The sequence below is a fragment of the Dendrobates tinctorius genome, unplaced genomic scaffold, assembly GCF_039654945.1.
Source record: "Dendrobates tinctorius isolate UK_male_01 unplaced genomic scaffold, ASM3965494v1 ptg000092l, whole genome shotgun sequence".
Lineage (NCBI taxonomy): Eukaryota > Metazoa > Chordata > Amphibia > Anura > Dendrobatidae > Dendrobates > Dendrobates tinctorius.
Genome location: NW_027361760.1, coordinates 4180001 through 4205000, shown reverse-complemented (window position 1 = coordinate 4205000; position 25000 = coordinate 4180001). Strand labels below are relative to the sequence as shown.

At 47.3% G+C, this 25000-nt stretch overlaps 1 protein-coding gene across 1 annotated transcript in view; it reads left to right on the top strand.

Annotated features, from left to right (window-relative positions):
- Positions 1 to 25000, top strand: part of BSG (basigin (Ok blood group)) — an 89429-nt gene that overhangs the window by 18321 nt on the left and 46108 nt on the right. The window contains exons 2-3 of the mRNA XM_073586291.1: positions 19640 to 19796; positions 20638 to 20732. Of these exons, the coding sequence (XP_073442392.1) occupies positions 19640 to 19796; positions 20638 to 20732 (252 nt within the window). The remainder of the gene's footprint in view (positions 1 to 19639; positions 19797 to 20637; positions 20733 to 25000) is intronic.

Genomic DNA, 25000 nt, shown 5'->3' with positions numbered 1-25000 from the left:
GTGATGCAGATGGGAGAGGCACCATTTTGTTTAGAACGGTACAGGCTTTAATTTGATGGCACAAGATTACGTTTGATATTTTTTTTGAGGTGTCAAATAAAAAAATTTTGCTCAATTTAAAAAAAACAATGTTTATAAAATTTAAACAGTTCTTGGTTACACTTGTACAAAGATTTGTTGGGCTTTCCTTGGGATCATATTTTTAAGTGTGAATTTAAGTAGTCTCGTCATATTTCCTTTACTTTACTACTAAATATCTATTCTAACCAAGCTACATATATAAATACTTGTGTTCATCTCATGAAATACATTTTACATTTGACCAGCTTGCTTTTTCTGAAATTGCCTGCGCCCCCAACAACCAATGTGTGTAAACTTTGCACGGGTCAAGCTAGTATTAAATATTTAAATATACAGTGCCTACAAGTAGTATTCAACCCCCTGCAGATTTAGCAGGTTTGATAAGATGCAAATAAGTTAGAGCCTTCAAACTTCACACAAGAGCAGGATTTATTAACAGATGCATAAATCTTACAAACCAAAAAGTTATGTTGCTCAGTTAAATTTTAATAAATTTTAAACATAAAAGTGTGGGTCAATTATTATTCAACCCCTAGGTTTAATATTTTGTGGAATAACCCTTGTTTGCAATTACAGCTAATAATCATCTTTTATAAGACCTGATCAGGCCGGCACAGGTCTCTGGAGTTATCTTGGCCCACTCCTCCATGCAGATCTTCTTCAAGTTATCTAGGTTCTTTGGGTGTCTCATGTGGACTTTAATCTTGAGCTCCTTCCACAAGTTTTCAATTGGGTTAAGGTCAGGAGACTGACTAGGCCACTCCAACACCTTGATTTTTTGCCTCTTGAACCAGGCCTTGGTTTTCTTGGCTGTGTGCTTTGGGTCGTTGTCTTGTTGGAAGATGAAATGACGACCCATCTTAAGATCCTTGATGGAGGAGCGGAGGTTCTTGGCCAAAATCTCCAGGTAGGCCGTGCTATCCATCTTCCCATGGATGCGGACCAGATGGCCAGGCCCCTTGGCTGAGAAACAGCCCCACAGCATGATGCTGCCACCACCATGCTTGACTGTAGGGATGTATTCTTGGGGTCGTATGCAGTGCCATCCAGTCTCCAAACGTCACGTGTGTGGTTGGCACCAAAGATCTCGATCTTGGTCTCATCAGACCAGAGAACCTTGAACCAGTCTGTCTCGGAGTCCTCCAAGTGATCATGAGCAAACTGTAGACGAGCCGTGACATGACGCTTTGAAAGTAAAGGTACCTTACGGGCTCGTCTGGAACGGAGACCATTGCGGTGGAGTACGTTACTTATGGTATTGACTGAAACCAATGTCCCCACGGCCATGAGATCTTCCCAGAGCTCCTTCCTTGTTGTCCTTGGGTTAGCCTTGACTCTTCGGACAAGCCTGGCCTCGGCACGGGAGGAAACTTTCAAAGGCTGTCCAGGCCGTGGAAGGCTAACAGTAGTTCCATAAGCCTTCCACTTCCGGATGATGCTCCCAACAGTGGAGACAGGTAGGCCCAACTCCTTGGAAAGGGTTTTGTACCCCTTGCCAGCCTTGTGACCCTCCACGATCTTGTCTCTGATGGCCTTGGAATGCTCCTTTGTCTTTCCCATGTTGACCATGTACGAGTGCTGTTCACAAGTTTGGGGAGGGTCTTAAATAGTCAGAAAAGGCTGGAAAAAGAGATAATTAATCCAAACATGTGAAGCTCATTGTTCTTTGTGCCTGAAATACTTCTTAATACTTTAGGGGAACCAAACAGAATTCTGGTGGTTTGAGGGGTTGAATAATGACCCTCTGAATAAACTTTTCACAATTTTAAAAAAAATTAAACAAAGAAATAACATTCTTTTTTGCTGCAGTGCATTTCACACTTCCAGGCTGATCTACAGTCCAAATGTCACAATGCCAAGTTAATTCCGAATGTGTAAATCTGCTAAATCTGCAGGGGGTTGAATACTACTTGTAGGCACTGTACATATCAATATTTTTTATTACAACACTAGACATGTCTGTTTTTAACCAGAGTACGGTAGTTAAATCTTCCAGGTTTAAAATAAAACAAAATGAACTATGAAGTGTTTAAACTGAGCTTATCAATTTTTCCCTTCTACTGGGCGAGATTTAACCCCTTTCCGGCATGTGCGTTTTATTACGGCACGTGTTGGAATCCCCCCCTTGCCCGCACCTTTCCAAGCACATGAAAGCTGATCTATACAGCCCCGCAACACCCATGGCTCTTAACTGGCTCTGCCTTTCGGTAACCCTGTCACATGACTGCGGGTCACCAATGGGTGGACATGACAAGCAGAGTTCTGCGGCAGACCTCTGTGGCTGTCCTTGCCAGATTGCATTGAATGCTGCCCGATGGTCTGCGTTCATAGCAAGTAAGCATTTCTGCTACAGACAGGCGATCTGATCACCTGTGTGTAGTAGAGGTGATCAAAGTACTGCAGCTCATAGTCTCCCATGGAGACTATTGAAGCATGCAGAAAGTTAAAAAAAAAAAAATAATAAAGTTCAAAGCTCCTCCTTTCGCCTCATTTAAAATTTGGCATCGCTGTGTTCAGAATCGCCCAATCAGTATTAAAAAAAAAAAAAAAAAAAAAAAAAAAAAAAAAAAAAATTTAACCCAATCACTTAACGGCATAACAAAATTCAACTCTCCAGAATTGCGTTTTTTGGGGGGGCTCTGGGAAGAAGGGGACCAAGAAACAAATGAAGAATGGCTGTGGGTTGAGGGGTTAATTTTGTCCATGATCTCTTACGAACAATGGCAATTTCTTTTTGTTGGAGTATGTGCTGCCTGATATGGTGTTTGGGTCCACCTGAGTTAACCCCTTCACGACCTCTGATACGCCTTTTACGGTAGCAGTTAAGGGAACTTATTCCTCAACACCGCTTTTTAACGGCGCTGAGAAATAAGTGTATAGCGCCCCCCAGCATCAGTAACTTTCTGGCGTATTGGCTACCAGGGGTAGCGGAGACCCCGGAGGGCATGATTTGGGTCGGTTTTTACTGAACCTAGTGTTTCGATCACGTTATTCACGGCAGTGTGCGTAGCGGGGTCAAGAGGACGGCCGTCTCTAGAGGGCCGGCGTCGGTAGGTGAGTTTCCCCCGGGCCCCTCCTTGTGCGTCCTCCTGTTGTCCGATATTCTTTGCGGGGCAGCGCACTGGAGGCATACTGGGCCGGGGGCGCCGTGCCAGCTCCCTATCACTCTCCCACTGGCTCATTTGAGCTGCGGAAGTGACGCGGCGGAGGGGTCAGCGCCAGGAACGCCGAAACAGAAGTCTGGTTCCAGCTGGCTTTTTCATATGCAATGTGACTGTACTGGGTTGCGTGCAGCGGGAGGGGAGCCAGAGCGCAGGGTGGGGGAGTTATGGGGAGGGTACCAGGTGGGAGGTGCCCCTGCCAGAACCCTGCTGACCTGGATTTCCGGGTGAGGCCAATTATAAAGAGGCTGGGACACTGCTGGGGTGCTTCTGGCCCATTGCAGCGATGGATACGGTAGAAACTCTTAGACCAGCAGGAGGAAGTACAGGGGCACCCACACCCCCATGGACAGGCCTCAGTGAAGCCTTGTACAAACTCCCAGCTGAAGAACCGAGGACAGGTGAGCGGGCAGAGCCACAAAAGTTCCTCCAAGCTGAAGGATTCGGCTGCCTCCTTCTGTGATCTGGTACCTGTTTCTACTGCTTGAGTAAGAGATCTCTGTGAAAGTACCCTGATGCAGTGTTCCCTTATGTTTTTCTGTAGGGGGAGAAGTGCTCTGGTAAACAAACATGAGGAATGTGCCCTCTGTAGTTGTCCTTGCCAGATGCCTACCCTAAAAAGTTGTCTGCTGTGTGTGCGACACAGTAGGGTTCAAAAAGGGAGTGACAGTCCATGGTTAGACTTGCAGTCCCTTAACACTCACCCGTTTATACAGGTAGCGCAAGAAACCCCTGACTTCACCGCAAGCCTGAGGGAAATAATCAGGGCAGAGTTGAAAGACTCACTAAAGTCCCTGTCACAAGGGGGAGTCTTCTAGAAGAGAAGCAAGCTTTTCGGGTTCAGATTCCTCGGCCGCTCCTGGGAAGGATGAAGATTCCTCAGAGCCCTCTGCTTCATCTGTAGAGGATAACTCCAGCCATTTCTGCTTGCCCCTAAACCAAATGGACAGGCTAGTCAAAGCAGTAAGGTCCGTCATGGTGGTAGCGGACACAAAACCGGAACTCTCAGCGCAGGATCTGATCGGAGGCCTAGATCCAAGGAAGCGCAATGCCTTTCCACTAAATAAAGTCCAGAGAATGGAAGAAGCCTGAAAAAAGGGCACCAACCACCGGCCTTCAAGCGACGATACCCCTTCGATGACCCATTGGTAAACAGATGGGACAAAGCCCCTAAGCTTGATGCAGCAGTAGCCAAAGCCTCCAAGATATCCTCCATACCTTTTGATGATATGGTGGCCATAAAAGATCAGCTGGTCAAGAAAGCAGATTCATTTCTAAAAGAAACATGTGAGATGTCAGCTGGCGCTCTAAGGCTGTGTGCACACGCTGCAGAATCTGCTGCGGATTGATCCGCGTGGATTTTACTAAATCTGCAGGTCAAAAGACCTGTGGATTAGCCTGCGGGTTTGCCCTGCGGTTTATCATCTCCACAATGGAGGAGATGGTAAACCGCTGCGGAATCCGCAGAAAGAATTGACATGCAATTCTTTCTGCGGTTTAGAAACCGCAGCAAAATCCGCGCGGACGATTCCGCAGCATCTGCACTGCGGTTTCCATTTCCCATAGGGAATAATGGTACTGTACACCGCAGCAGAAACTGCTGCGGATCTGCAGGGCCAAATATGCTGCGAATCCGCAGCGTGTGCACACAGCCTAAGACCAGCAGTAGCTGCTACTTGCACAGCCAGATCCATGATGGTCTGGCTGGACCAGCTTGATTCTCAGCTGAAAGACGGAGCCTTGAGAGCATCCATCCGGAAGACCCTTCCAATGATTCAAAATGCTGCTGCCTTTTTAGCCTATGCTTCGGCGGATTCGGCAAGGATGGCGGCCAGGACCGGAGGGCTATCGAATGCAGCTGGAAGGGCTCTTGTTGGTTGAAGTGTTGGCTGGGGGACATCCAGGTCAGATCCCACATCTGCTCCATTCTGTGTGAAGGAGAATTTCTGTTCGGTCCAGTGCTGGATGAACTTTTAGAAAAAGCCAGGGATGATAAAAAGCGGTTAGGATAGCTGCTAAACATCAAAACTCGTTTTCAGCTAATGAGAATTCAGCAATTCTTAGGCCTAATCTTAGATTCTGAGAATCACAAATGCCATCTGCCTCCTGGAAAGTTAGTATGCCTACGCCATCAGGTCCTGAATGCCTCCAATATCCCTGCCATGTCTCTTTTGGGCTCTCTATCGTCCTTTATCCCCCGTGGTCTGGGTGGCCCAGTTTCATACAAGAAAACTACAGGGCAAGGTTTTATTACATCAGAGTCCTTGGGTTACCTGGAGGGCCAGCTAACTTTATCCTGGAACACTAGTGAGTCCCTAATGGTGGCTAGAGAGGAATAATTTATCCAGAGGGGTGCCCTTTGAGTACAGCATAACCCGCATAGTCACCACAGATGCAAGCCCTTCCGGCTGGGGGGGCTCATATGGGTGAGATTTTGGTCCAGGGCCTATGGGATCATTGGGTAGAAATGTCTTCTAACCTGAAAGAATTGACAGCAGTGGAGCAGGCAGCTAAAAGACTCCTTGTGTATCTGCAGGGTCATCACGTACAAGTGTTCTCCGACAATCGGGTCACTGTGGCTTATATCAATTACCAAGGCGGGACTCGTTCCAGACCCTTGGTGAATGTAGCAGAGCATTTGTACCAACTGACAGAGCAGCATTTTCTATCTTTAACAACTCTGCATATACAGTAAAAGGAAGAGCAAACACCACGGCTGATTTCTTAAAGGGAATCTGTCACCCATATTTAGTGATAACATGTAAAGATATCACCCAATTGCACGTCCCATAAGTATTCTGTTTAGGGCTTTTGACTCCCCCCGACCCTGCACCTTTGAGGCATAAATACCTTTTTGATCTTGTTGGGGATGTATGCAAATCGGTCCGGTCTGATGGGTGTAGCTTAGTCAGCTTCTCCGATGGAAGGACTATTTCCTGCATGCTATGGAAACTGGAAACTACCTTAGATAAGTGTGCTGGATCAATGTAATCTTCATCTGTGAATAGCACAGATAACGTTGGTTTCCGCGCTTGCGCATTGTAAAGGCCACCGGCGCCTGTGCAGTATGCTTTGCCCAACTGTGGGCGAAGCATATAATCGCTACTGCGCATGCGCTGGTATTTTCCAGCGTGGTCTATGCCCCGGAAGTGTGTCCTGCATGTGAAGACTTCAAGGGCATAGACCGTGCTGGAAAATACCGGCGCATGCGCAGTAGTGATTATATGCTTTGCCCACTGTTAGGCAAAGCATACTGCGCAGGCGCCGGTGGCCTTTACAATGCGCAAGCGTGGAAACCAATGTTATCTGTGCTATTCACAGATGAAGATTACATTGATCCAGCATACTTATCTAAGGTAGTTTCCATAGCATGCAGGAAATAGTCCTTCCATCCTTCCTCCCTAATCCAGGTAATGAGAAGAAAGAGAAACACACTCTAGATTTTAGGAGATGTCCCCTGGAATACCTGGCAGTTATCGATCCCTGGAAAAAGGATAATGCCTTGTTTGTCTCCCATCATGGTGCTAGAAAGGGTCTTAGAGCATCAAAAAACACACTAGCTAGGTGGATTAGTGGCTTTTTCACTAGCATACACCTCAAAAGGCAGATCTGGCACCTGGGAAGCTGAGGGCGCATTCCACCAGAGCCATGGCGACCTCGTGGGCCGAAAGATAGGAAGTCTCGATTGACCAAATATGTAAGGTGGCTACTTGGTCCTCTCCGAGCACCTTTTTATAATCATTATAGGCTAGACCTGGGTGCTTCCTCAGACCTCTCCTTTGGTGTAAGGGTGCTGCAGGCTGTAGTCCCTCCCTAAGTAATTATTACTCTGTAATTCTCTCAGGTGGTGCTGTCATGGAAGATCAAATAAAGTCTAGTTACTTACCGGTTAAAAGTATTTTTCAGAGTCCATGACTGCACCCTTAGATTCCCGCCCTTTTCTAGTTTTGGGTGTGCACGTCTTCCTCTTATGTCCACTGGTGATAAATAGTTAAGTAGTAATAGTATTGTACATAAATCTTGCCATTAACCTTGAAAATCCTCTTGTGCTCTGTAATCCAACTGATACGTGGGAGAGGTGTCGCCCTCTTGCATTTGTAGGGTTCCTGTTCCTGAAGGGCGGATCCCCTCTCTCAGGTGGTGCTGTCATGGACTCCCGAAAAATACTATTAACCGGTAAGTAACTAGACTCTTATGGGGTAATTAAAATGACAATCCTAATTTGTGCTAATATGGTGTTGAGACCAGATACTTCTAGTATTGGCTTGCACTGTCTACAGGTGGCCCAGCTCTAGTAGACATTTGGTAGGTTAAGACACTGGTCACAAAATATCACAGTGATCACGATATTTTATTTTGTGGCACATTGTACTTCATGGTAGTGGTAAGCTTTATCATCAATTTCATTTTTTTTTTTTTTTTTTTCTTTGTGACCATATCACATTTGAATTGACTATGGACAGTGACAAATCCCCAAAAGACCATTTTAAAAACTGCATCCTCATCAAACTGCGCAAAACCACATTCAAAAAGTCTATAAACACTTCAGGTGCTTCACAGGAATTTAATCAATTTGTGAAAGGGGGGGGGGAAACTAATACATTTTCCTGCAAACATTGCTCTAGCCTTAAATTTTTCATTTTTACAAGGTTAAGGGTATGTGCGCACGTTGCGGATTTGCTGTCGTAAAATTCTGCGCTGATTCTTCCCCTCTTGGCAGAAAATGCAGTTGAAAATCTGTGCTGATTTGATGTGGATTTGCAAGCTAAATAAAGATATATTTAACAAAAAAGAATTGTGATGTCGTTTCCTTGTCCAACCTCTTCTACAGTCTCCATTGAAGACCATAATATTACATACCTTGTTCAAATGTTGACACAAAAAACAAATAAGTGAGTTTTATATATCAGCCAGATACCCTATTAATAAAATGGTATGAGTTAAATAAGACACGTGCAGGAAATTTGCCTGAAACGCAATGTTTGTTTAAAAAAAAATTTTTAAATTGTGTGGGCTCCCGTGTAATTTTCTTAACCAGCTGAGGGCTGATATTAATATTCTGGGAAGGAGCCAATAGCCATAAAGGTTCCCAGGCTATTAATATCGGCTTACAGGTGTTTGCTTTTAGTGGCTAGTTTACAGGGAAACCCCAGGAAAGAATTGACATGGGGGTCCCCCTATAATATCAAACCAGCAAAGGCTAGAAAGACAGATGTGGGCTGATATTAATAGCCTGGGAAGGGGCCATGTATATTGGCATCCCCCCCAGGCTGAAAACATCAGCTCTCAGCCGCCCCTGAAATTGTGCCTGTTATAGATGCGCCAATTCTGGCACTTAGCCCCGCAAGTGGGGTAATATTTGTGGGGTTGTCACCTTTTGTATTGTTCGGTAACATCAAGCCCACAGATTAGTAATGGAGAAGCGTCAATAAGACACCATTACTAATCCTATAGTTATATGGTAATTAAAGACATAGCCAGAAAAGTTCTTTATTTGAAATAATGACACGGACTCCTTTATTGCATCTTAATTTACCATATTTACTGCATCGCCGAATCCCTCTATCTCGTTAAACAAAAATTACATAAACCAACACAAATAAGCTGGAGTCACACATAGCAACTTACCAGCGATCCCGACAACGATATCAACGTGTCAGGATCGCTGGTAAGTCGCTACGTGATCGCTGGTGAGCTATCAGACAGCTTCACCAGCGATCAGCACAGCGATGCCGAGTGCGTGGCATCGCTGTGTTCGTTAGCGCTGATGCGTGATCCATGTAAAAAATAGAATTAAAATAAAAAATATTGTTGTTCTCACCTTCTGACGTCCCGCGCAGCATTCCTGCCTCTTTCCGTGCTCTGGTCCCAGTAATCCTTTGCGAGAATGACTGCGATGATGTCACGGTCTTGCGGGATCACAAAGTCTCGAGGTCATTCTTGCAAAGGATTACTGGGACCCGGAGCGTGGAGAGGCGGGAAGACTGCGCTGGACGCCGGAAGGTGAGAATAACTTTTTTTTTTTTTTCACAGCTGATCGCAGTGATGCGTGCTGGCCAGCGGGAGATCAGCGACAAAAAAAATGTCCAGAGCTTTCTTGCAGCGATATCGGCAGGGGGGCTGATCGCTGTCACACAGTGATCTTGCTGGTGAGATTGCAGTTGTCGCAAAAGTTGTGACTCAGCAGTGATCTCACTAGCGAGATTGCTATGTGTGACGGGGCCTATACTCCCTGTTCAACGTAGTCCAATTAGTGTCCCTAGTAGGAGTAGTCCCATCAGATGATGCCTGGCTGCAGACAGGCACCCGCCACTTTCTCCTTTTCTGCAGTGTTTTTAGCATTCAAATCTGCACCTAATCCACAAACCTTTTTTACACCTGCGGATTTGACTGACTCAATTTAAGTCAATGAGTGCCGAACTGCTGCAGATCTGCAAAAAGAATTGACGTGCCGCGGAAAATGAAGCTCTGCGAAGCCGTGCGATATACTCCGCAGCATGTGCACACCAATTCTAGATTAACATTGCTTGAGCACTCCTCTGTGGATTTGGTGCAATTCCATGCAAGAAAAAGGCTGTGGATCCACAATAAAATCTGCAAGGTGTGCACATAGCCTAACAAGAAAAGGAATAAAACTATTTGTGCAATTTTCTCCAGAGTAAGCCAAAACCTCATGTGCCTCAAAAGCAGTTTTTGACCACAGTAAAAAGCTCCATATTATAATACAGATTTTTCAATTATGGTTTCTGTGCCATGTCATAATGGCAGTCACTGAAGTGACAGAACAGCAGCAACCCCCGAATAAATGACCCCATATTACAAACTACACCTCTCAATTAATTGATCTAAGGGGGCAGTGATCATATTTAACACTACAGTGCCTATTTTGCTGTGTTGAAAAGAAAAAAAAATCTCCATCAAAATGGCTCCTGTGCATTAGCATCTATCACGTTCCTATAGATGCTACTGTGTTGGCACCTCCGCCCGCCCCTTGTTGCTGCAGCCAAAAAGCATTTACACTACAACAAAATGGCACCGTAGGCAGTGCGTGCGTAGTAGCATCTATTGATACTTGATAGATGCTAAGGTGCAGCAGATGGCAGTCTGCATTATGAATATAATCAGAGCACCACATACTGGAAACAAGGATTAAAAAAAAGCATAAAACTGATTTCATCAACAAAGGTATCATTGTAATCAGTGTAACGGTGCCAACATGATACTGTTGGGTTACTTTGCACAATCCTGTTGACAGGTTCCCTTTAAGCAGGCTCTCCTCACTACAGTACTGACAGATGTGGTTTAGATGCACTGTGGGGCTTAAAAGGGAGGACACATTTTGGATTTGGAAGTGTAGAAGTCACTGAATTTGTTTTTGGGAGCCACTTCCTTTTTCCAGAGCCTGTGTTTTCAGTAACGTGGAATCCCACTATATTTCCAATAACAGCAGGGCTGTGTAGTCAAACCACTGACTAACCCCACAGCATGGCCTCACTACTGAGCCTGTACATAAAGTGCAGCACAGTTTCATCTCAACAAAAAGATGAGATCTTTAGATTATGGCTTTTATTTGGATCAGTAGGATTACAGCAATAACAGATCTTATGCCTTGTTTTGCCACTTTCACAATCTTTTTTTCCAGGACGTCCACCTGACAGCACCATGGAGGACGTCCTCCTCCTTACAGGGACAGGAAGCACACGAGAGGTTAAAGGTCACGTCCCACCCCCTCTCCCTCAGTGTTTTTCCTGTCCCTGCACGGAGGGACACACGAGAAGCTTACCGGAGGGGCTCAGGGGATCGTACGGCTAGTCCAAGCCTTCCACTGTCAAGAGGTCCCGGGGCCGAAACTCTCCAGTGGGGAGTCCCTCTGCCCCAAAGGCCAGGAGCAGGACGACGCTCCTGGAGGGAGCCTTTCCTCCCTATGGGAGGCTCTCTGCTCCAAAAACTCACCGCCACGGCAGTTGATGGTCGGCTCCCCGCAGGCGGCTGGCCGGGCGGGCACCGACGGATGACTGGCGCAGCCGGCGCTGGGAGGCAGGAATGAGGCCTCCGCAGTCCGCCATAGCAGGCGAAGAGGCCGGAGTGGCAGTCCGCCGCAGATGGATGGGGGTTGGCTCCCCACGGCGGCAGGCCGGAGGAGGCCGCCATAGTCGCACGCAGAGCAGGAAGTGCAGGAGGCGGCCTAGCGCGAGAGGCCGCGCGTCAGACGCCGGCCTTTGAATCCCAGCGCTCGCTCCTGAAGCCAGACAGCGCTCGCTCCTGAAGCCAGACAGCGCTCGCTCCTGAAGCCAGACAGCGCTCGCTCCTGAAGCCAGACAGCGCTCGCTCCTGAAGCCAGACAGCGCTCGCTCCTGAAGCCAGACAGCGCTCGCTCCTGAAGCCAGACAGCGCTCGCTCCTGAAGCCAGACAGCGCTCGCTCCTGAAGCCAGACAGCGCTCGCTCCTGAAGCCAGACAGCGCTCGCTCCTGAAGCCAGACAGCGCTCGCTCCTGAAGCCAGACAGCGCTCGCTCCTGAAGCCAGACAGCGCTCGCTCCTGAAGCCAGACAGCGCTCGCTCCTGAAGCCAGACAGCGCTCGCTCCTGAAGCCAGACAGCGCTCGCTCCTGAAGCCAGACAGCGCTCGCTCCTGAGGCACAGAGCGCGCTTCTGGAGATCCATAGCGCCCTGCGAACCGTGCCAGGATGGAAGGGGTCGCTCCAGCAGGCGGAGGGGTAAGTGCGCATAGCGCAGACCACCCTCCCCCACCCATTACCCCAACCCAGATCTGAGTAGGTGCCCCTTCTGTATTAGGAGAAGGGAGCCCCGACAGAATCCCCCTCGGGGGCGAAGGACCTGGCAAAGGCCACCTCCAAATCGGTCAGATGCCCAGTATGCAGGGTAAAGCTGCCAGACGCATATAACAAGACCCTATGCGGACCCTGTACCTCAAGGGTCGTAGGCGAGGAACAGCCATCCCTCCTAGTCGAAATGAGATCGCTGATAAGGGAGAAAGTTCGGGCCTCTACATCCAGCCTCGCACGGTGTCAGTCCCCCAGCCCAGGGCCGAGTCGCAAACGTCCAAGGTGGGAAGCGGACCCAGAGTCGGAAGAAAGCCCTAGTGAGGAGTCCGAATTCCGGGATTCGGATCAGGAAGAAGGCGAGATCCGGGGGGATAGACAAGATCAGAGCAGGAAATACCTATTCAGACTGGAGGACACGGACGAGTTGGTCCAAGCAGTCAGAAATACTATGCAGATAGAGGAGGTCCCTAAACCACAGTCCAGGCAGGACTTAATGTTCGGAGGACTGGTGGCCCGGAGACAGGTAGTGTTCCCTGTAAGTGAACACATCAAAACGATGGTCCAGGAGGAGTGGAAGGAGGCAGAGCGTCGACTGACACTCTCCCGAGACTTTAGAAGCAGACTGCCTTTTGATCCTGAGGAAACCCGGGCATGGGAGGAAATTCCTAAAATAGATGTCCCAGTCGATAAGGTTACCAAAAAGACTGCTATCCCATTCGAGGACTCATCAGGTCTTCGAGACCCGATGGATAGGAAGGCAGACGTCTTATTAAAAAGAGCATGGGAGACGTCGGCGGCTCTTATTAGGGCCAACATAGCAGCCACCTCGGTGGCCAGGTCTATGTTTTTGTAGATGGGGCAGTTGGAAGAACACCTAACCAACAAGACCCCTAGATCAGACATCCTAGCATCCCTTCCGCTCATGAAATCGGCTACGGCGTTCCTATCAGATACGTCGGCCGACTCTGTAAGATTTGCAGGCAGAAATAGCTCCCTCTCCAACGCGGCCCGAAGAGCAGTCTGGCTCAAATCCTGGTCGGGGGACAACGCTTCAAAAACTAAGCTATGCGCCATCCCCTTCTCGGGCCTGAGGGTATTCGGGCCAGCCCTAGATAACATTCTAGAGCTGGTGTCCGATAAAAAGAAGGGATTCCCGGAGGAAAAACCCAGACGACCCCAGTCCTTTCGGAGAGGCTCCTTTTCTAGGAGTCAGACCGAGTTCAGGGGTTGGGCAAGGTCCAGTAGAGGCTCCTATAAGGGCTCCTTCAGCCAGACCGGGAGGGACAGGGGTCCTCCATTCACATCAACCTCTAGATCGAGGTGGCAATGACGCCATAGGTATTGGGGGGGAGACTTCGCCACTTCGCAACAAATTGGTCCATAGTCACCCACAATCAGTGGGTCCTCAGAACCATCGCGGAGGGCTACAATATAGAGCTTTATTCACCTCCCCCCGAAAGATATATTACCCCCACTGTCGTCCTGGAGGACTCCGCAATGTGGATGGATCTACAGGACATGGTAAAATCAAAGGTCATAGTACCAGTTCCCCCGTCAGAAAGAGGGAAAGGGCACTATTCGTCCCTGTTCTCGATCACAAAACCGTCTGGCGAGGCCCGTACCATCATAAACCTGAAACCACTAAATGCCTGGGTCAAGTACAAGAGATTCCGGATGGAATCGGTCCGATCCGCAACCCTCCTGATAGATCGGGACGCCGTCATGTGCACCCTAGACCTAAAGAAGGCCTACTACCAGGTCCCTATCCATCCCTCATCCCAGAGACTGCTAAGGTTTGCGGTCAGTTTACCAGCCCGGACCTGCCACTTCCAGCAGAGGACTTCAGATCAGAACCAGAGACCTGTTGAGACGTCAGTGCTCCATAAGAGAGGCAATGGAGGTCCTGGGCCTCATGACGGCCTGCATCCAGTGCGTCCGATGGGCCCAATTCCACTCAAGATCACTGCAGAAAGAGATCCTTGCGAGGTGGGACAGAAGTCAGGCGTTGCTAGACAGACCCCTAAGGCTGCCAGAACGAGTAAGAGTCCCTTCGGTGGTGGACACGGTCCAGAAACCTTCAGGTGGGCGTATTTTGGACAGCCTCTCCATACGTGGTAGTCACCACGGACGCCAGTGTGTGGGGTTGGGGAGCCCACATAGAAGGGAAAATTTTCCAGGGGAGATGGCCAGTAGACATCAAGACCAGATCCTCCAATTTCAGAGAACTCTACGCGGTCCGGGAAGCGCTACGGCGGAACCAGTCGATTACTAGAGAATCGTCATGTCCGTATACTATCCGACAATATGACGACAGTGGCATTCCTGAAGCACCAGGGAGGGCCCAGACATCAACCACTACAGGACCTAGCAGGAAAAATATTCGCTTGGGCAGAAAGAACAGTCCGATCAGTGACCGCAGTACACCTAGAGGGTTCCCAGAACGAAGTAGCAGACTACTTGAGCAGACAACGGATCCGCCCGACAGAATGGGAACTGAACGAAGAAATCTTCAACCATCTCTGTCAGCGTTGGGGGACCCCCAGTATAGATCTCTTTGCAAGCCGAAAGAATTCGAAGGTCCCCAGATTCTATTCCCTGAATCCGACGGACCACCCAGAAGGTGTGGATGCCCTGAGTCAGACCTGGGGAGAATCCCTCTCCTACGCATTCCCGCCACTGGCCCTTATACCGGCAGTGCTCAGGAAAATACGCGAGGACCACGCACGAGTGATGTTGATCGCTCCATACTGGCCAAGAGGAGCTGGTTTCCCCTTCTAGGAGCCATGGCAGTCAGAAATCCAGTCGAGCTACCCCTGTGGAAGGACATCATCCACCAGGGCCCGATCTACCATCCAAACCCAGCAAGACTTCATCTATCGGCTTGGATCCTGAGAGGGACATCCTGAAGACAAAGGGATTGTCGGACCAGGTCATATCCACCCTACTGGCCTGTAGGAAACCGGTGACATCCGCAATCTATAGGAAGATATGGAAAAGATTCTGTCTGGAGGGTGGCAGGTCCGATCTCGTGGCAGGCACCCCTGACCTCCCTAGCATACTAAGTTTTTTGCAGGCAGGTTTTAATAAAGGCCTTAAGCCTAGCACGCTAAAGGTCCAGATTTCAGCCTTAAGCGCCTTCTTCGATTACCAGCTAGCTGCTCATCCCTGGGTAATAAGATTTATAAAGGCCACGCAGCGCCTGCGCCCCACGATTAGGCAGCTCACCCCACCATGGGATCTTGGTCTGGTACTCAGGTCCCTCTGTACAGACCACTATGCTCTAGGGGAGAAAATAACCATCTCTGCCCTCACCCGTAAAACGACCTTCCTAGTAGCCATTACCACGGCCAAAAGGATAGGGGAGATCCAGGCCCTGTCCACTAAGGACCCATATCTACAGATAAGAGAGGATAGTATAATCCTAAGGTTAGACCCGGCATTTACCCCGAAGGTAGTCTCCTCAAAGAATCTAAACCAAGAGGTAGTGTTACCATCGTTCTGCGACAATCCCCGTAATAAAAAAGAACAGCGTCTTCACTCGCTGGATGTGAGGCGCGCGGTGTAGACTATCTAGAAGCCACCAATAGCTGGTGCATTGACCCAAACTTGTTCATCCTTTTTGGGGGTAAAAATAAGGGGAAGAAAGCCTCTAAGGCGTCTATCGCGCGCTGGATTACCTCAGTAATCTCTGACGCCTACCAAGCCGAAGGCGTTAGCCCGCCAGGGTCCATAAAAGCCCACTCTACGAGGGCGGTATCGGCCTCATGGGCTGAACGGGCGGGGGCCTCGGTTGACCAAATCTGTAGAGCAGCAACCTGGGCCAATCTGAATACATTCTGCAAGCACTACAAGCTTGACGTGTTGGCTGGTCAGCAGACCGCATTCGGGAGAAAAGTTCTCCAGGTGGTAATCCCACCCTGAGGAGGTGCTTTGGTACTCTCCATGGTGCTGTCAGGTGGACGTCCTGGAAAATAGGTATTAGACCTACCGGTAATGATGTTTCCAGGAGTCCATCCTGACAGCACGGGTACTTCCCTCCTTGTTATGTTATGCTATGTTGTATTTTGATATGTCATATGCTGTAATATGATTGTTTTCCTTTTCTGTAAAAAAAAAAAAAAAAAAAAAAAAGCTACTTACAAAAAGCAGTGTTTTTCTGGATACCAAAGTTCAGCTTTGCTTCCACCACAGAAGCATGAACACAGGTCACCAGTGCAAGACTTATATGAAACCACAAAACCATTTTTGGAAAATGTAACGGGGAGGAGGGGGGTGAATTGGTCGAATAGTTTACCTAACTGCCCCGTCACACATAGCGACTCACCAGCGATCCCGACAACGATATCAACTTGTTAGGAACGTGAGTCGCTACATGATCGCTGGTGAGCTGTCAAATAGGCAGCTTCACCAGCGATCAGCACCAGCGACGCCGAGCGCCCGGTGTCGCTGTGCACGTTACCAGCGCCTGATGCTGGGAGCTGGTAACTAAGGTACACCGGGTTTCTAAGCAGCGTGCGTCACTTAGAAACCCGATGTGTACCTTGGTTACCAGCTCCCTGCATCAGTGCGCTGGTAACTAAGGTACACATCGGGTTTCTAAGTGACGTGCGCTGCTTAGAAACCTGATGTTTACCTTAGTTACCAGCGCGCTGATCGTGGTCTCCCGCCTGTCACACGCATCGATGCGTGTTGGCCAGCAGGAGACCAGCGATCAAAAATGTCCAGGGCATTCCACCAACGATCGGCGATACCGGCAGGGGGGCCGGTTGCTGGTCAGTGTCTCACACAGCGATCTCGGTAGCGAGATCGCTGCTGAGTCACAACTTTTGTGATGTAACAGCGATCTCACCAGCGAGATCGCTGTGTGTGTGACAGCGGTCAGCGAGTGGTCCCCCCTGCCGGTATTGCTGATCGCTGGAAGAAACCTCTGGACATTTCTTTGGTCGCTGGTCTCCCGCTGGCCAGCACGCATCGCTGTGTGTGACAGGCGGGATACCAGCGATCAGGTGTGAAAAAAAAAAAAAAAAAGTTATTCTCACCTTCCGACGTCCCGTTCAGCCATCCTGCCTCTCTCCACGCTCCGGTCCCAGTGATCCTTTGCACGAAAGACTGAGACTTTGTTATCCCTCGAGACCGTGACATCTCGCGGTCATTCTCGCAAAGGATCACTGGGATCGGAGCGTGGAGAGAGGCAGGATGGCTGAACGGGACGTCAGAAGGTGAGAATAACTATATTTTTTTATTTTGATTCTATTTTTTTTACAGGGATGGCCAGCGATGCCGGGCGCTCGGCATCGCTGTGCTGATCGCTGGTGAAGCGGTCTGTGTGACAGCTCACCAGCGATCACATAGCGACTCACTAGCGATCCTGACACCTTTAATATCTGTCGGGATCGCTGGTAAGTCGCTTAGTGTGACGGGGCCTTAAGACATAGACAGAACATTAGGTTTGTAGGATACTGTTTGCTTTCATACTTTGGTGTCCAACAGGCATTGTTCAATTTCACACCTTGGTCAGCCAATGTTTACTTATTACAGGTCACTAATTGAATTAAACTGTATGCATCCTATTAAATTGTTAATCATAAACTGTCATGAACATCAATACATTCTGTTTAAACTTGGGGAGAAATCACAAATGTTTCACATACTGCTGTACCTGCAGAAAAACCTGATACCTGTGTTTTTTTGCTGTGCTTTTGCATTTACCCATTGCTTTCTATGGGTTGAAAAACGCTAAGTGACATGCTCCATTTTGCAAAAACCAAGATATTGCACAAAATATGGAGGAAAAAAAACAAGCTGTTTGTGTGAGATTTATGTAATCTCATAGACTTTGCTGCTACTGTAAAAATGCAGATGAAAACTTTGTATAAAAAAAAAACCAACATGTGAACATGGCCCAACAAGCAATTCCTTACATGGAGCCACGGCAACTCAAACATGATATTCGAGCACGCTGTTGGGACACGAGTGTGCTTATCTGAGCACGCTTGTTAATCACTAAAGGGACAACTGTCTGCCAAGCAAGCATTCGCTTGACGTCGTTGTGTATGGTCACCTTAGTCTATATACGTGTATCTTGATACACTGTCAGAAGCATAGGCTTATTTTCATACAATCTCTTGTTTGTTCTCAATATAATCTAATCCAGTAACTATGACTTGTCCTATTTAGTGTTGTGTAGCTTAATTGGCTAATGAGAATGTTCTCACAAACTAGTTTGTGAAAATGTCATGAGAGAATTTAGTTAATTTTCTTGTATAAATACATGGGTGGATATGGTGGGGGTATAATGCATACTGTATTGATATTCTGATCATCGTCAACACTCTTTGCACTTGTAGTGAGCTTTGTTTAACCTTTTTTTCACTCATGCCCCACAGCCGGGTTCATTAAATCTCCATTCTCAGAATTCAGACTGACGGGAGAATCAGTAGAGCTCCACTGTGAGGCCCTTGGCCGGCCAGTGCCAGAGATACAGTGGTGGTTTGAGGCAGATGCTAGCAATGAAAGCTTCTCTCAGCTGTGGGATGGTGCACGTGAAGATCGTGTACAGATGAATGCAACATATGTCTTCCATGCAGCAAGTACACTCCATCTCTTACACCTCAATCCAGAAGATTCTGGGACTTATGAATGTCGTGCCAGCAATGATCCAGATCGTAACCACTTGACAAAGAGTCCTCGTTTCAAGTGGATTCGTTCTCAGGCCAATGTTGTTGTTTTTGACCGTGAGTGAGAAACCAGACTGAAGAATCCCTGTGATGTACTGAGGACCCACTCCCTTGTAGTCTGATACCTTCACTTAGTCTTGTAGTCCTGATTTAGCTAACTCCTTGAGAATGCTTTGTTTCCCTAATGATGGCTTTGATGCTTGTCTTCAAGGCACCACTTGCACAATGTGTCATCTTTCCCATCCTATTCCTCTCATAACAGGATTTGATACTGCTGAGTTGGAATGCCCCTGCTGGACCTCACTCATTCCCATGGCACCTTGTTTGATCTCCCAGATAACATGTTATTTGTACCATTTGAGATACAATTACAGCCAGACTGGCAGATATGCTGGGTTAGGACACTGATCCAGAATATTATTTATTTCAACCTTAAAAGCAGAGTGTGACTAAACTGCTTACTGCTGGTTTCCCAATCTCTGGATACAACCTACATCTTTCTGAATATCCTTTGTTTCGTGGATGATCCTAGCTGCTTTCCTGTGTATTGAAAACACACTGGGTCCTAGTGCTGTATCTGACCTTCAGTGCTGCCACCTTTCTCCCGTCTGCAGTAGCTAGAATGGTCCGTGTCGCTTATCCTTTTTCCTGATTTTGTTTTGGCCCCATACAACTTTATCCTGCTTCCTTCTATTCTCTTCAGCTCCTGAAGTACTGGGGATCTCTGCAGGGGGCTGTTTAACTTTAAAAGTTTTACATTCTCATCTAGCAGAATGTTTCTAAAGATAATATCCTACGTTCTAATAGTTTGGTTTTGGCGGACAAACCGGGGAAGAAGCTGCCCAAGTAGTGTAATTGTATAGATGAGGCTCATGTGACACTGTCACACATTCTAATTATTTTCCCTTTCTCCCCCCCCCCCCAAAATCCTCACAGATCCAGAGGTCATTACAGACTCCCCAGATGCACTTGGTGGAGATTTACTAATGTGCAACTTGACTGATTCCTCTATTCAAATTTCTGGTCACCAGTGGTATAAGGGGCAGAAACTTGTCCATGAAGACAAAGATGGCTCTCAGATTACAACATATAAGTAAGTATCCTAGTATAAATGCTACATTTTCACGTTTTTTTTTCTTTATCAGATACAACCTTGGGTATGAATGGGGTACAAAGAGTCTGTCACTGGCAGCATTATGAATATATAATCAGAGCACTACATACATGAACCCTGCCTTAGGACACAAGCATATCATTAACTAAAAACTAAAATAAGGATTAGAAAAGCACAAGATGGATTTCATTTTATTCAGTTTAACAGCGCCAACCTGACACTATGCACAATCCTGCTGACAGGTTCCCAGCTAATTTCTTGGATCAAAACTAAGAAAATGAAGACCTCCATATCGGCATCTGACTAAGCTTTCAGGGATGACTGTGTAGGTTACTATGCACAACCCTGCTGACAGGTTCCCTTTAACTCGTATGCAAATGTGGTTCCTCTTGTGCACAGTTGGCAAGGCCAAAATTCTCAGTACACACACCCGCTAAAGGTGGAACAGTGTCCATCTCTCCTGTGTAGACATAGAATTGCACTTCAGTTACGTGATACTAGTAAACTTGAAGGGGATCTTTAACATTTATGCTGGTGTACCTAATTGAAAGTGAAATTAGGAAGGCACTAGTGTCTGTGTAGTAAGTGACTGCCTTCATTAGGATCAATGTCAGACTGAGGTGGTGGCACTTTACCCTCTCCACAGCAGACGTGCCTCTCTTCAGGGATTAAATGCCTTAGAATTCCTTTCTGGGCTCATGCAGGGCAGACAAATTCAGGTCAGAGTAAAAAAAAAAAAAAAAAAAATCTGCTTGCTTGTCTTCTGCCCCTTTGCACAATGATTTATTAATTGATGACCTATATATTGTGTTCTTTTCAGCATTACAAAGGTGAGCGCAGAGAGTTCTGGACAATATACTTGCAAGTTTTTGACTGTTCCTGAGCTTACTGTTACTGGGGAAATGAATGTGACAGGTATAGAACACATTTTTTTTTGAGCAAATGTATAAAATTGCTACATATTGCGGTAATCCTATGATGTTACAATTTAAATGGTTTAAAACCTCTAATATAAGAGGTTTTCAAAATTCATCACGAAATGCCACTTCCAATGAGTTCAACAGTCTCAATTATTCACCACTACATGACCGTCTACAGTGAAAATATAGACTGAGGAGGGTACTTGCTGCAGTAAGTAGGTGCTCTGGAGTAAAATGAGTCAATAAAATTGGTAAACTCCAGCACTCAATGTCTCATTTATTGATGCAAAAAGATAAATTTAGAAATGATACATATCTTGCGAAAGGTGTCATTATGCTGTAATATTGATTTACATGTCTATATTCCTTTGGGTATATGATTTGAAAATTATCTTTGCATCAATAAATTTGAGACATTTTGCGTGCTGGAGTTAACCAATCTGCAGTGAAGTATTGATTTAAAGCTGCTTTTTCCTCTAGTGTGGTGTATTGGGAAGACCAGTAGAAAACTTCCTGTGCTGAACCTGAAGGGTTGGCTATTTTGGATCACAAGCATACCTCAGTCCAACAAGGCTTGGTTTTAAGCTGTGGGCACATGGCAATCTATTCTGTCATGAGTAAACACCTCATGAAATACATTACACCAACAAAGTCTAAGAAACTATCAAAGGTGTAATATTGCTACGGACATCATGTTGGAAAAATCGCTATACAACCGAGAACACAAACAAACTGCGACCAAAGATTCCAATACCATATAAATTTATGCAAAAATCAGTGCTTTATTAAGTACAAGAGTATCTGGAAGGGAAGGGGTCCACCAAATAACACATGTTAAAAGGGACGTTCACCAGACATCTGGATGGTAATCATATTAATATACACATGCATAAATCCATTCTTAGGAAACTACAAATAGGATAATCATCTAATCAAAAAATATATATTGCACATATCCCTTATGGTACCCCTTGAGAAAGGCACATTCTGCCGAAATGCGCGTTGGGGGTGGATGCTCCTGGACATACTCCCGCCTAATAATCTGGTAATACTATATAAGGATGATTAATTATCTCTGCGGGTTCTACATGCCTTTCCAGTTCCTCTTAGGCCATATTTATATAGTATTGGAATCTTTGGCCGCAGTTTGTTTCTGTGTTCTCCAATCTATTCTGTCATGCAAGAGAATCTGGGACAATTATGCAAATACACTCGGATCAAACTGTCAGTTTGATCCGAGTGTCAGTGCACCGTCACTTTGATTTTCTGTGGCCATACATTGGACTGCACTCTGACAGCTCACACACCCATACACGTTTATGAATAAGTCTCCTACTTGCTTTCGTTTGGATGACTTGTCCCTACATCATCCAGTCTCCCTGGTATAACGCTCCTGCACAGGTGTACTTCTCTGCTCTATTGAGGGCAGTTGGGGAAAGGTGAAAAGGCCCTGATCAGGGCAGAAAAGACTCTTGCGCTCTAGCACAATGCTGCAGAAACTGTGGATGGCTTTGGGACGTGTCCTCCACATGGAGGAAGGCCTCTTCAGAAGGGAGGTGCCGTACCAAGACCATTGACTCCTCTTGGGCCAGACCTCCCTGCAGGTGTGCATGATAGTGTTTTTTTTTTTTTTTTTTTTTTTTTTTCCACAGGTCAGGTTGGGGGCAGATAATACAGCATTATAGAATATATTATTGAAAGGTGTTGATTGTATCTCATATCTGCCAAACCTGGTGACTTGTTCCCTTTAAGCTGTAAGGGCCCCGTCACACATAGCGACGCACCAGCGATCCCGACAACGATGTGACCTTGTCAGGATCGCTGGTGAGCTGCGAAACGGGCAGCTTCACCAGCGACAACAAGCGACACGCGTTGCTTAGTTACCCACTGTGTACCTTAGTTACCAGCGTGCTGGTGCAAGGAGCTGGTTACCAAGGTACACATCGGGTTTCTAAGCGCTGCGCGCCGCTTAGAAGCCCTGTGTTTACCTTAGTTACCAGCGCCAGACCGCTGGTCTCCCGCCTGTCACACGCAGCGATGTGTGCTGGCCAGCGGGAGACTAGCGATCAAAAAAATGTCCTGGCCATTCCAGGATGATCAGCGATAACCGGCAGGGGGACCGGTCGCTGGTCAGTGTCACACACAGCAATTTCGCTGTCGAGTCACAAAACTTGTGACTCAGCAGCGATCTCGCTAGCGAGATCACTGTGTGTGATGGGGGCTTTACAGTGGGGGTAATTTGATCTCTTGCTGATTTTGTAAGTTTGCCCACTGACAAAAACATGAACGGTCTATAATTTTAAGGGTAGCTTAATTTTAACATTGAGAGATAATAAAAATAAAATCCAGAAAATCAATGCAAAATGCAAATAAATTTCTATGATTTATAATACAGTGAGCAATTTGATCCCCTACCAACCATTACGAGTTGTGACTCCTACAGATCAGTTAGACGCTCCTAAGGCTAGTTTCACACTAGCGCTTTTGAGCGCAGCGACGGCCTGCGCATGGCCGCCGTTAAGCCCCGCCCCCTACCGCCTCTCCACCGGTATCTCCGCCTACCGGCGCATGATGCTGCATGCGTCCTGCGTCCCCTATCTTTATCACTGGGGGCGCAGGCCGTGCGCAATATTCGTTTGGCGGCGCATGCGCCTTTTTGACGGTGCGCTGACCTGCGCCAAACGCAACCTGCTGCAGTTTGGTTGCGCTCGGCGCTCCGTCAAAGGTGCATGCGCCGCCAAACGCTTACTGGGGACGCATGCGCCGGTAGGCGGAGCTACCGGTGAAGGCACGGCAGGGGTGGGGCTTAACGGCGGCCGTGCGCACGCCGTCGCTGCGCCCAAAAGCGCTAGTGTGAAACTAGCCTAATCAACTCATTACCTGCATTAAAGGGAATCATAGGCCAAAAATGGGGTAACTGAGGTGCGGCCACAGCCATCAGGGGCTTATCTACAGCATTCTCTAATGCTGTAGATAAGCCCCCGATGTAACCTGAAAGATGAGAAAAACAAGTTATATTATACTCACCTGGGGGGCGTGGTCCAATGCGGTGGGTGTCACGGTCCGACACCTCCCATCTTCTAGCGATTACGTCCTGCCATGGCTCCTGTGCAGGCGCACTTTATCTGCCCTATTGAGGGCAGATTAAAGTACTGCAGTGTGGAGGCACCAGACCTCTGACCTTTCCCGGCGCTTGTGCACTGGCACTGCAGTACTCTGCTATGCCCTCAATATAGCAGATAAAGTGCGCAGGAGCCGCGGCAGAAGTAAGGAGGACGTCATCACTAGAAGATGGGAAGTGCCAGACCGACACCCATCAAACTGGACCCCTGGGTCAGTATAATCTAACTTGTTTTTCTTCTTTCAGGTTACATCAGGGGGCTTATCTACAGCAGTACAGAATGCTGTAGATAAGCTCCTGATTGTGGCTGCACCTCATAGGCCAAAAATGGGGTGACAGATTCGCTTTAAAGACAGTGGGGTCTTACATAGTCACCTTTTTATAAAAGACTTTTATCCTCAAACTCAGTCAGACTCTACAACCTCTACAACATTGGCAAGACCAAGAGCTTTCTAAGGATGTCAGATCATAGACCTGCACACAGCTGGAATTGGCTACAAAACCATATGTGAGGTGCTGGGTGAGAAGGAGACAACTGTTGGTGCAATAGTAAGAAAATGGAAGAAATGCCAATCTGGGGCACCGTGCAAAATCTCACCTTGTGGGCTATCATTGATCATATGAGACAGGTGAGAGATCAGCCTAAAACTACACAGGGGGAACTTGTTAATGATCTCAAGGCAGTTGGTACCACAGTAACCAAGAAAACCATAGGTAACACATTACACTGTAAAGGTTTAAAATCCTGCTCAAGAAGGCACATGTACAGTCCCGTCTGAAGTTACCAATGAACACATGGATGATTCTGTGAGTGATTTGAGCATTTTGGCATTAACTCAACTAGCCATGTTTGGAGGAAGAGAAATGCTGCCCATGACCCAAAACACCGTCCCCACTGTCAAGCATGGAGGTGGAAACGTTTTGATGGTGTTTCTCTGCTAAGGCCACAGGACGGCTTCACTGCATCAATGGGAGAATGGATGGAGCCATGTAATGTAAGGCTATGTGCACACGTTGCGGATTCCGTTGCGGTTTTTTCCGCGCGGAACCACAGGTAAAGTGACCTGCTGTTTTCCTGCAGTTTTGCCCTGTGGTTTCACACCTCTACTATGTTATTGACATGCTGTGGTTTGTAAACCGCG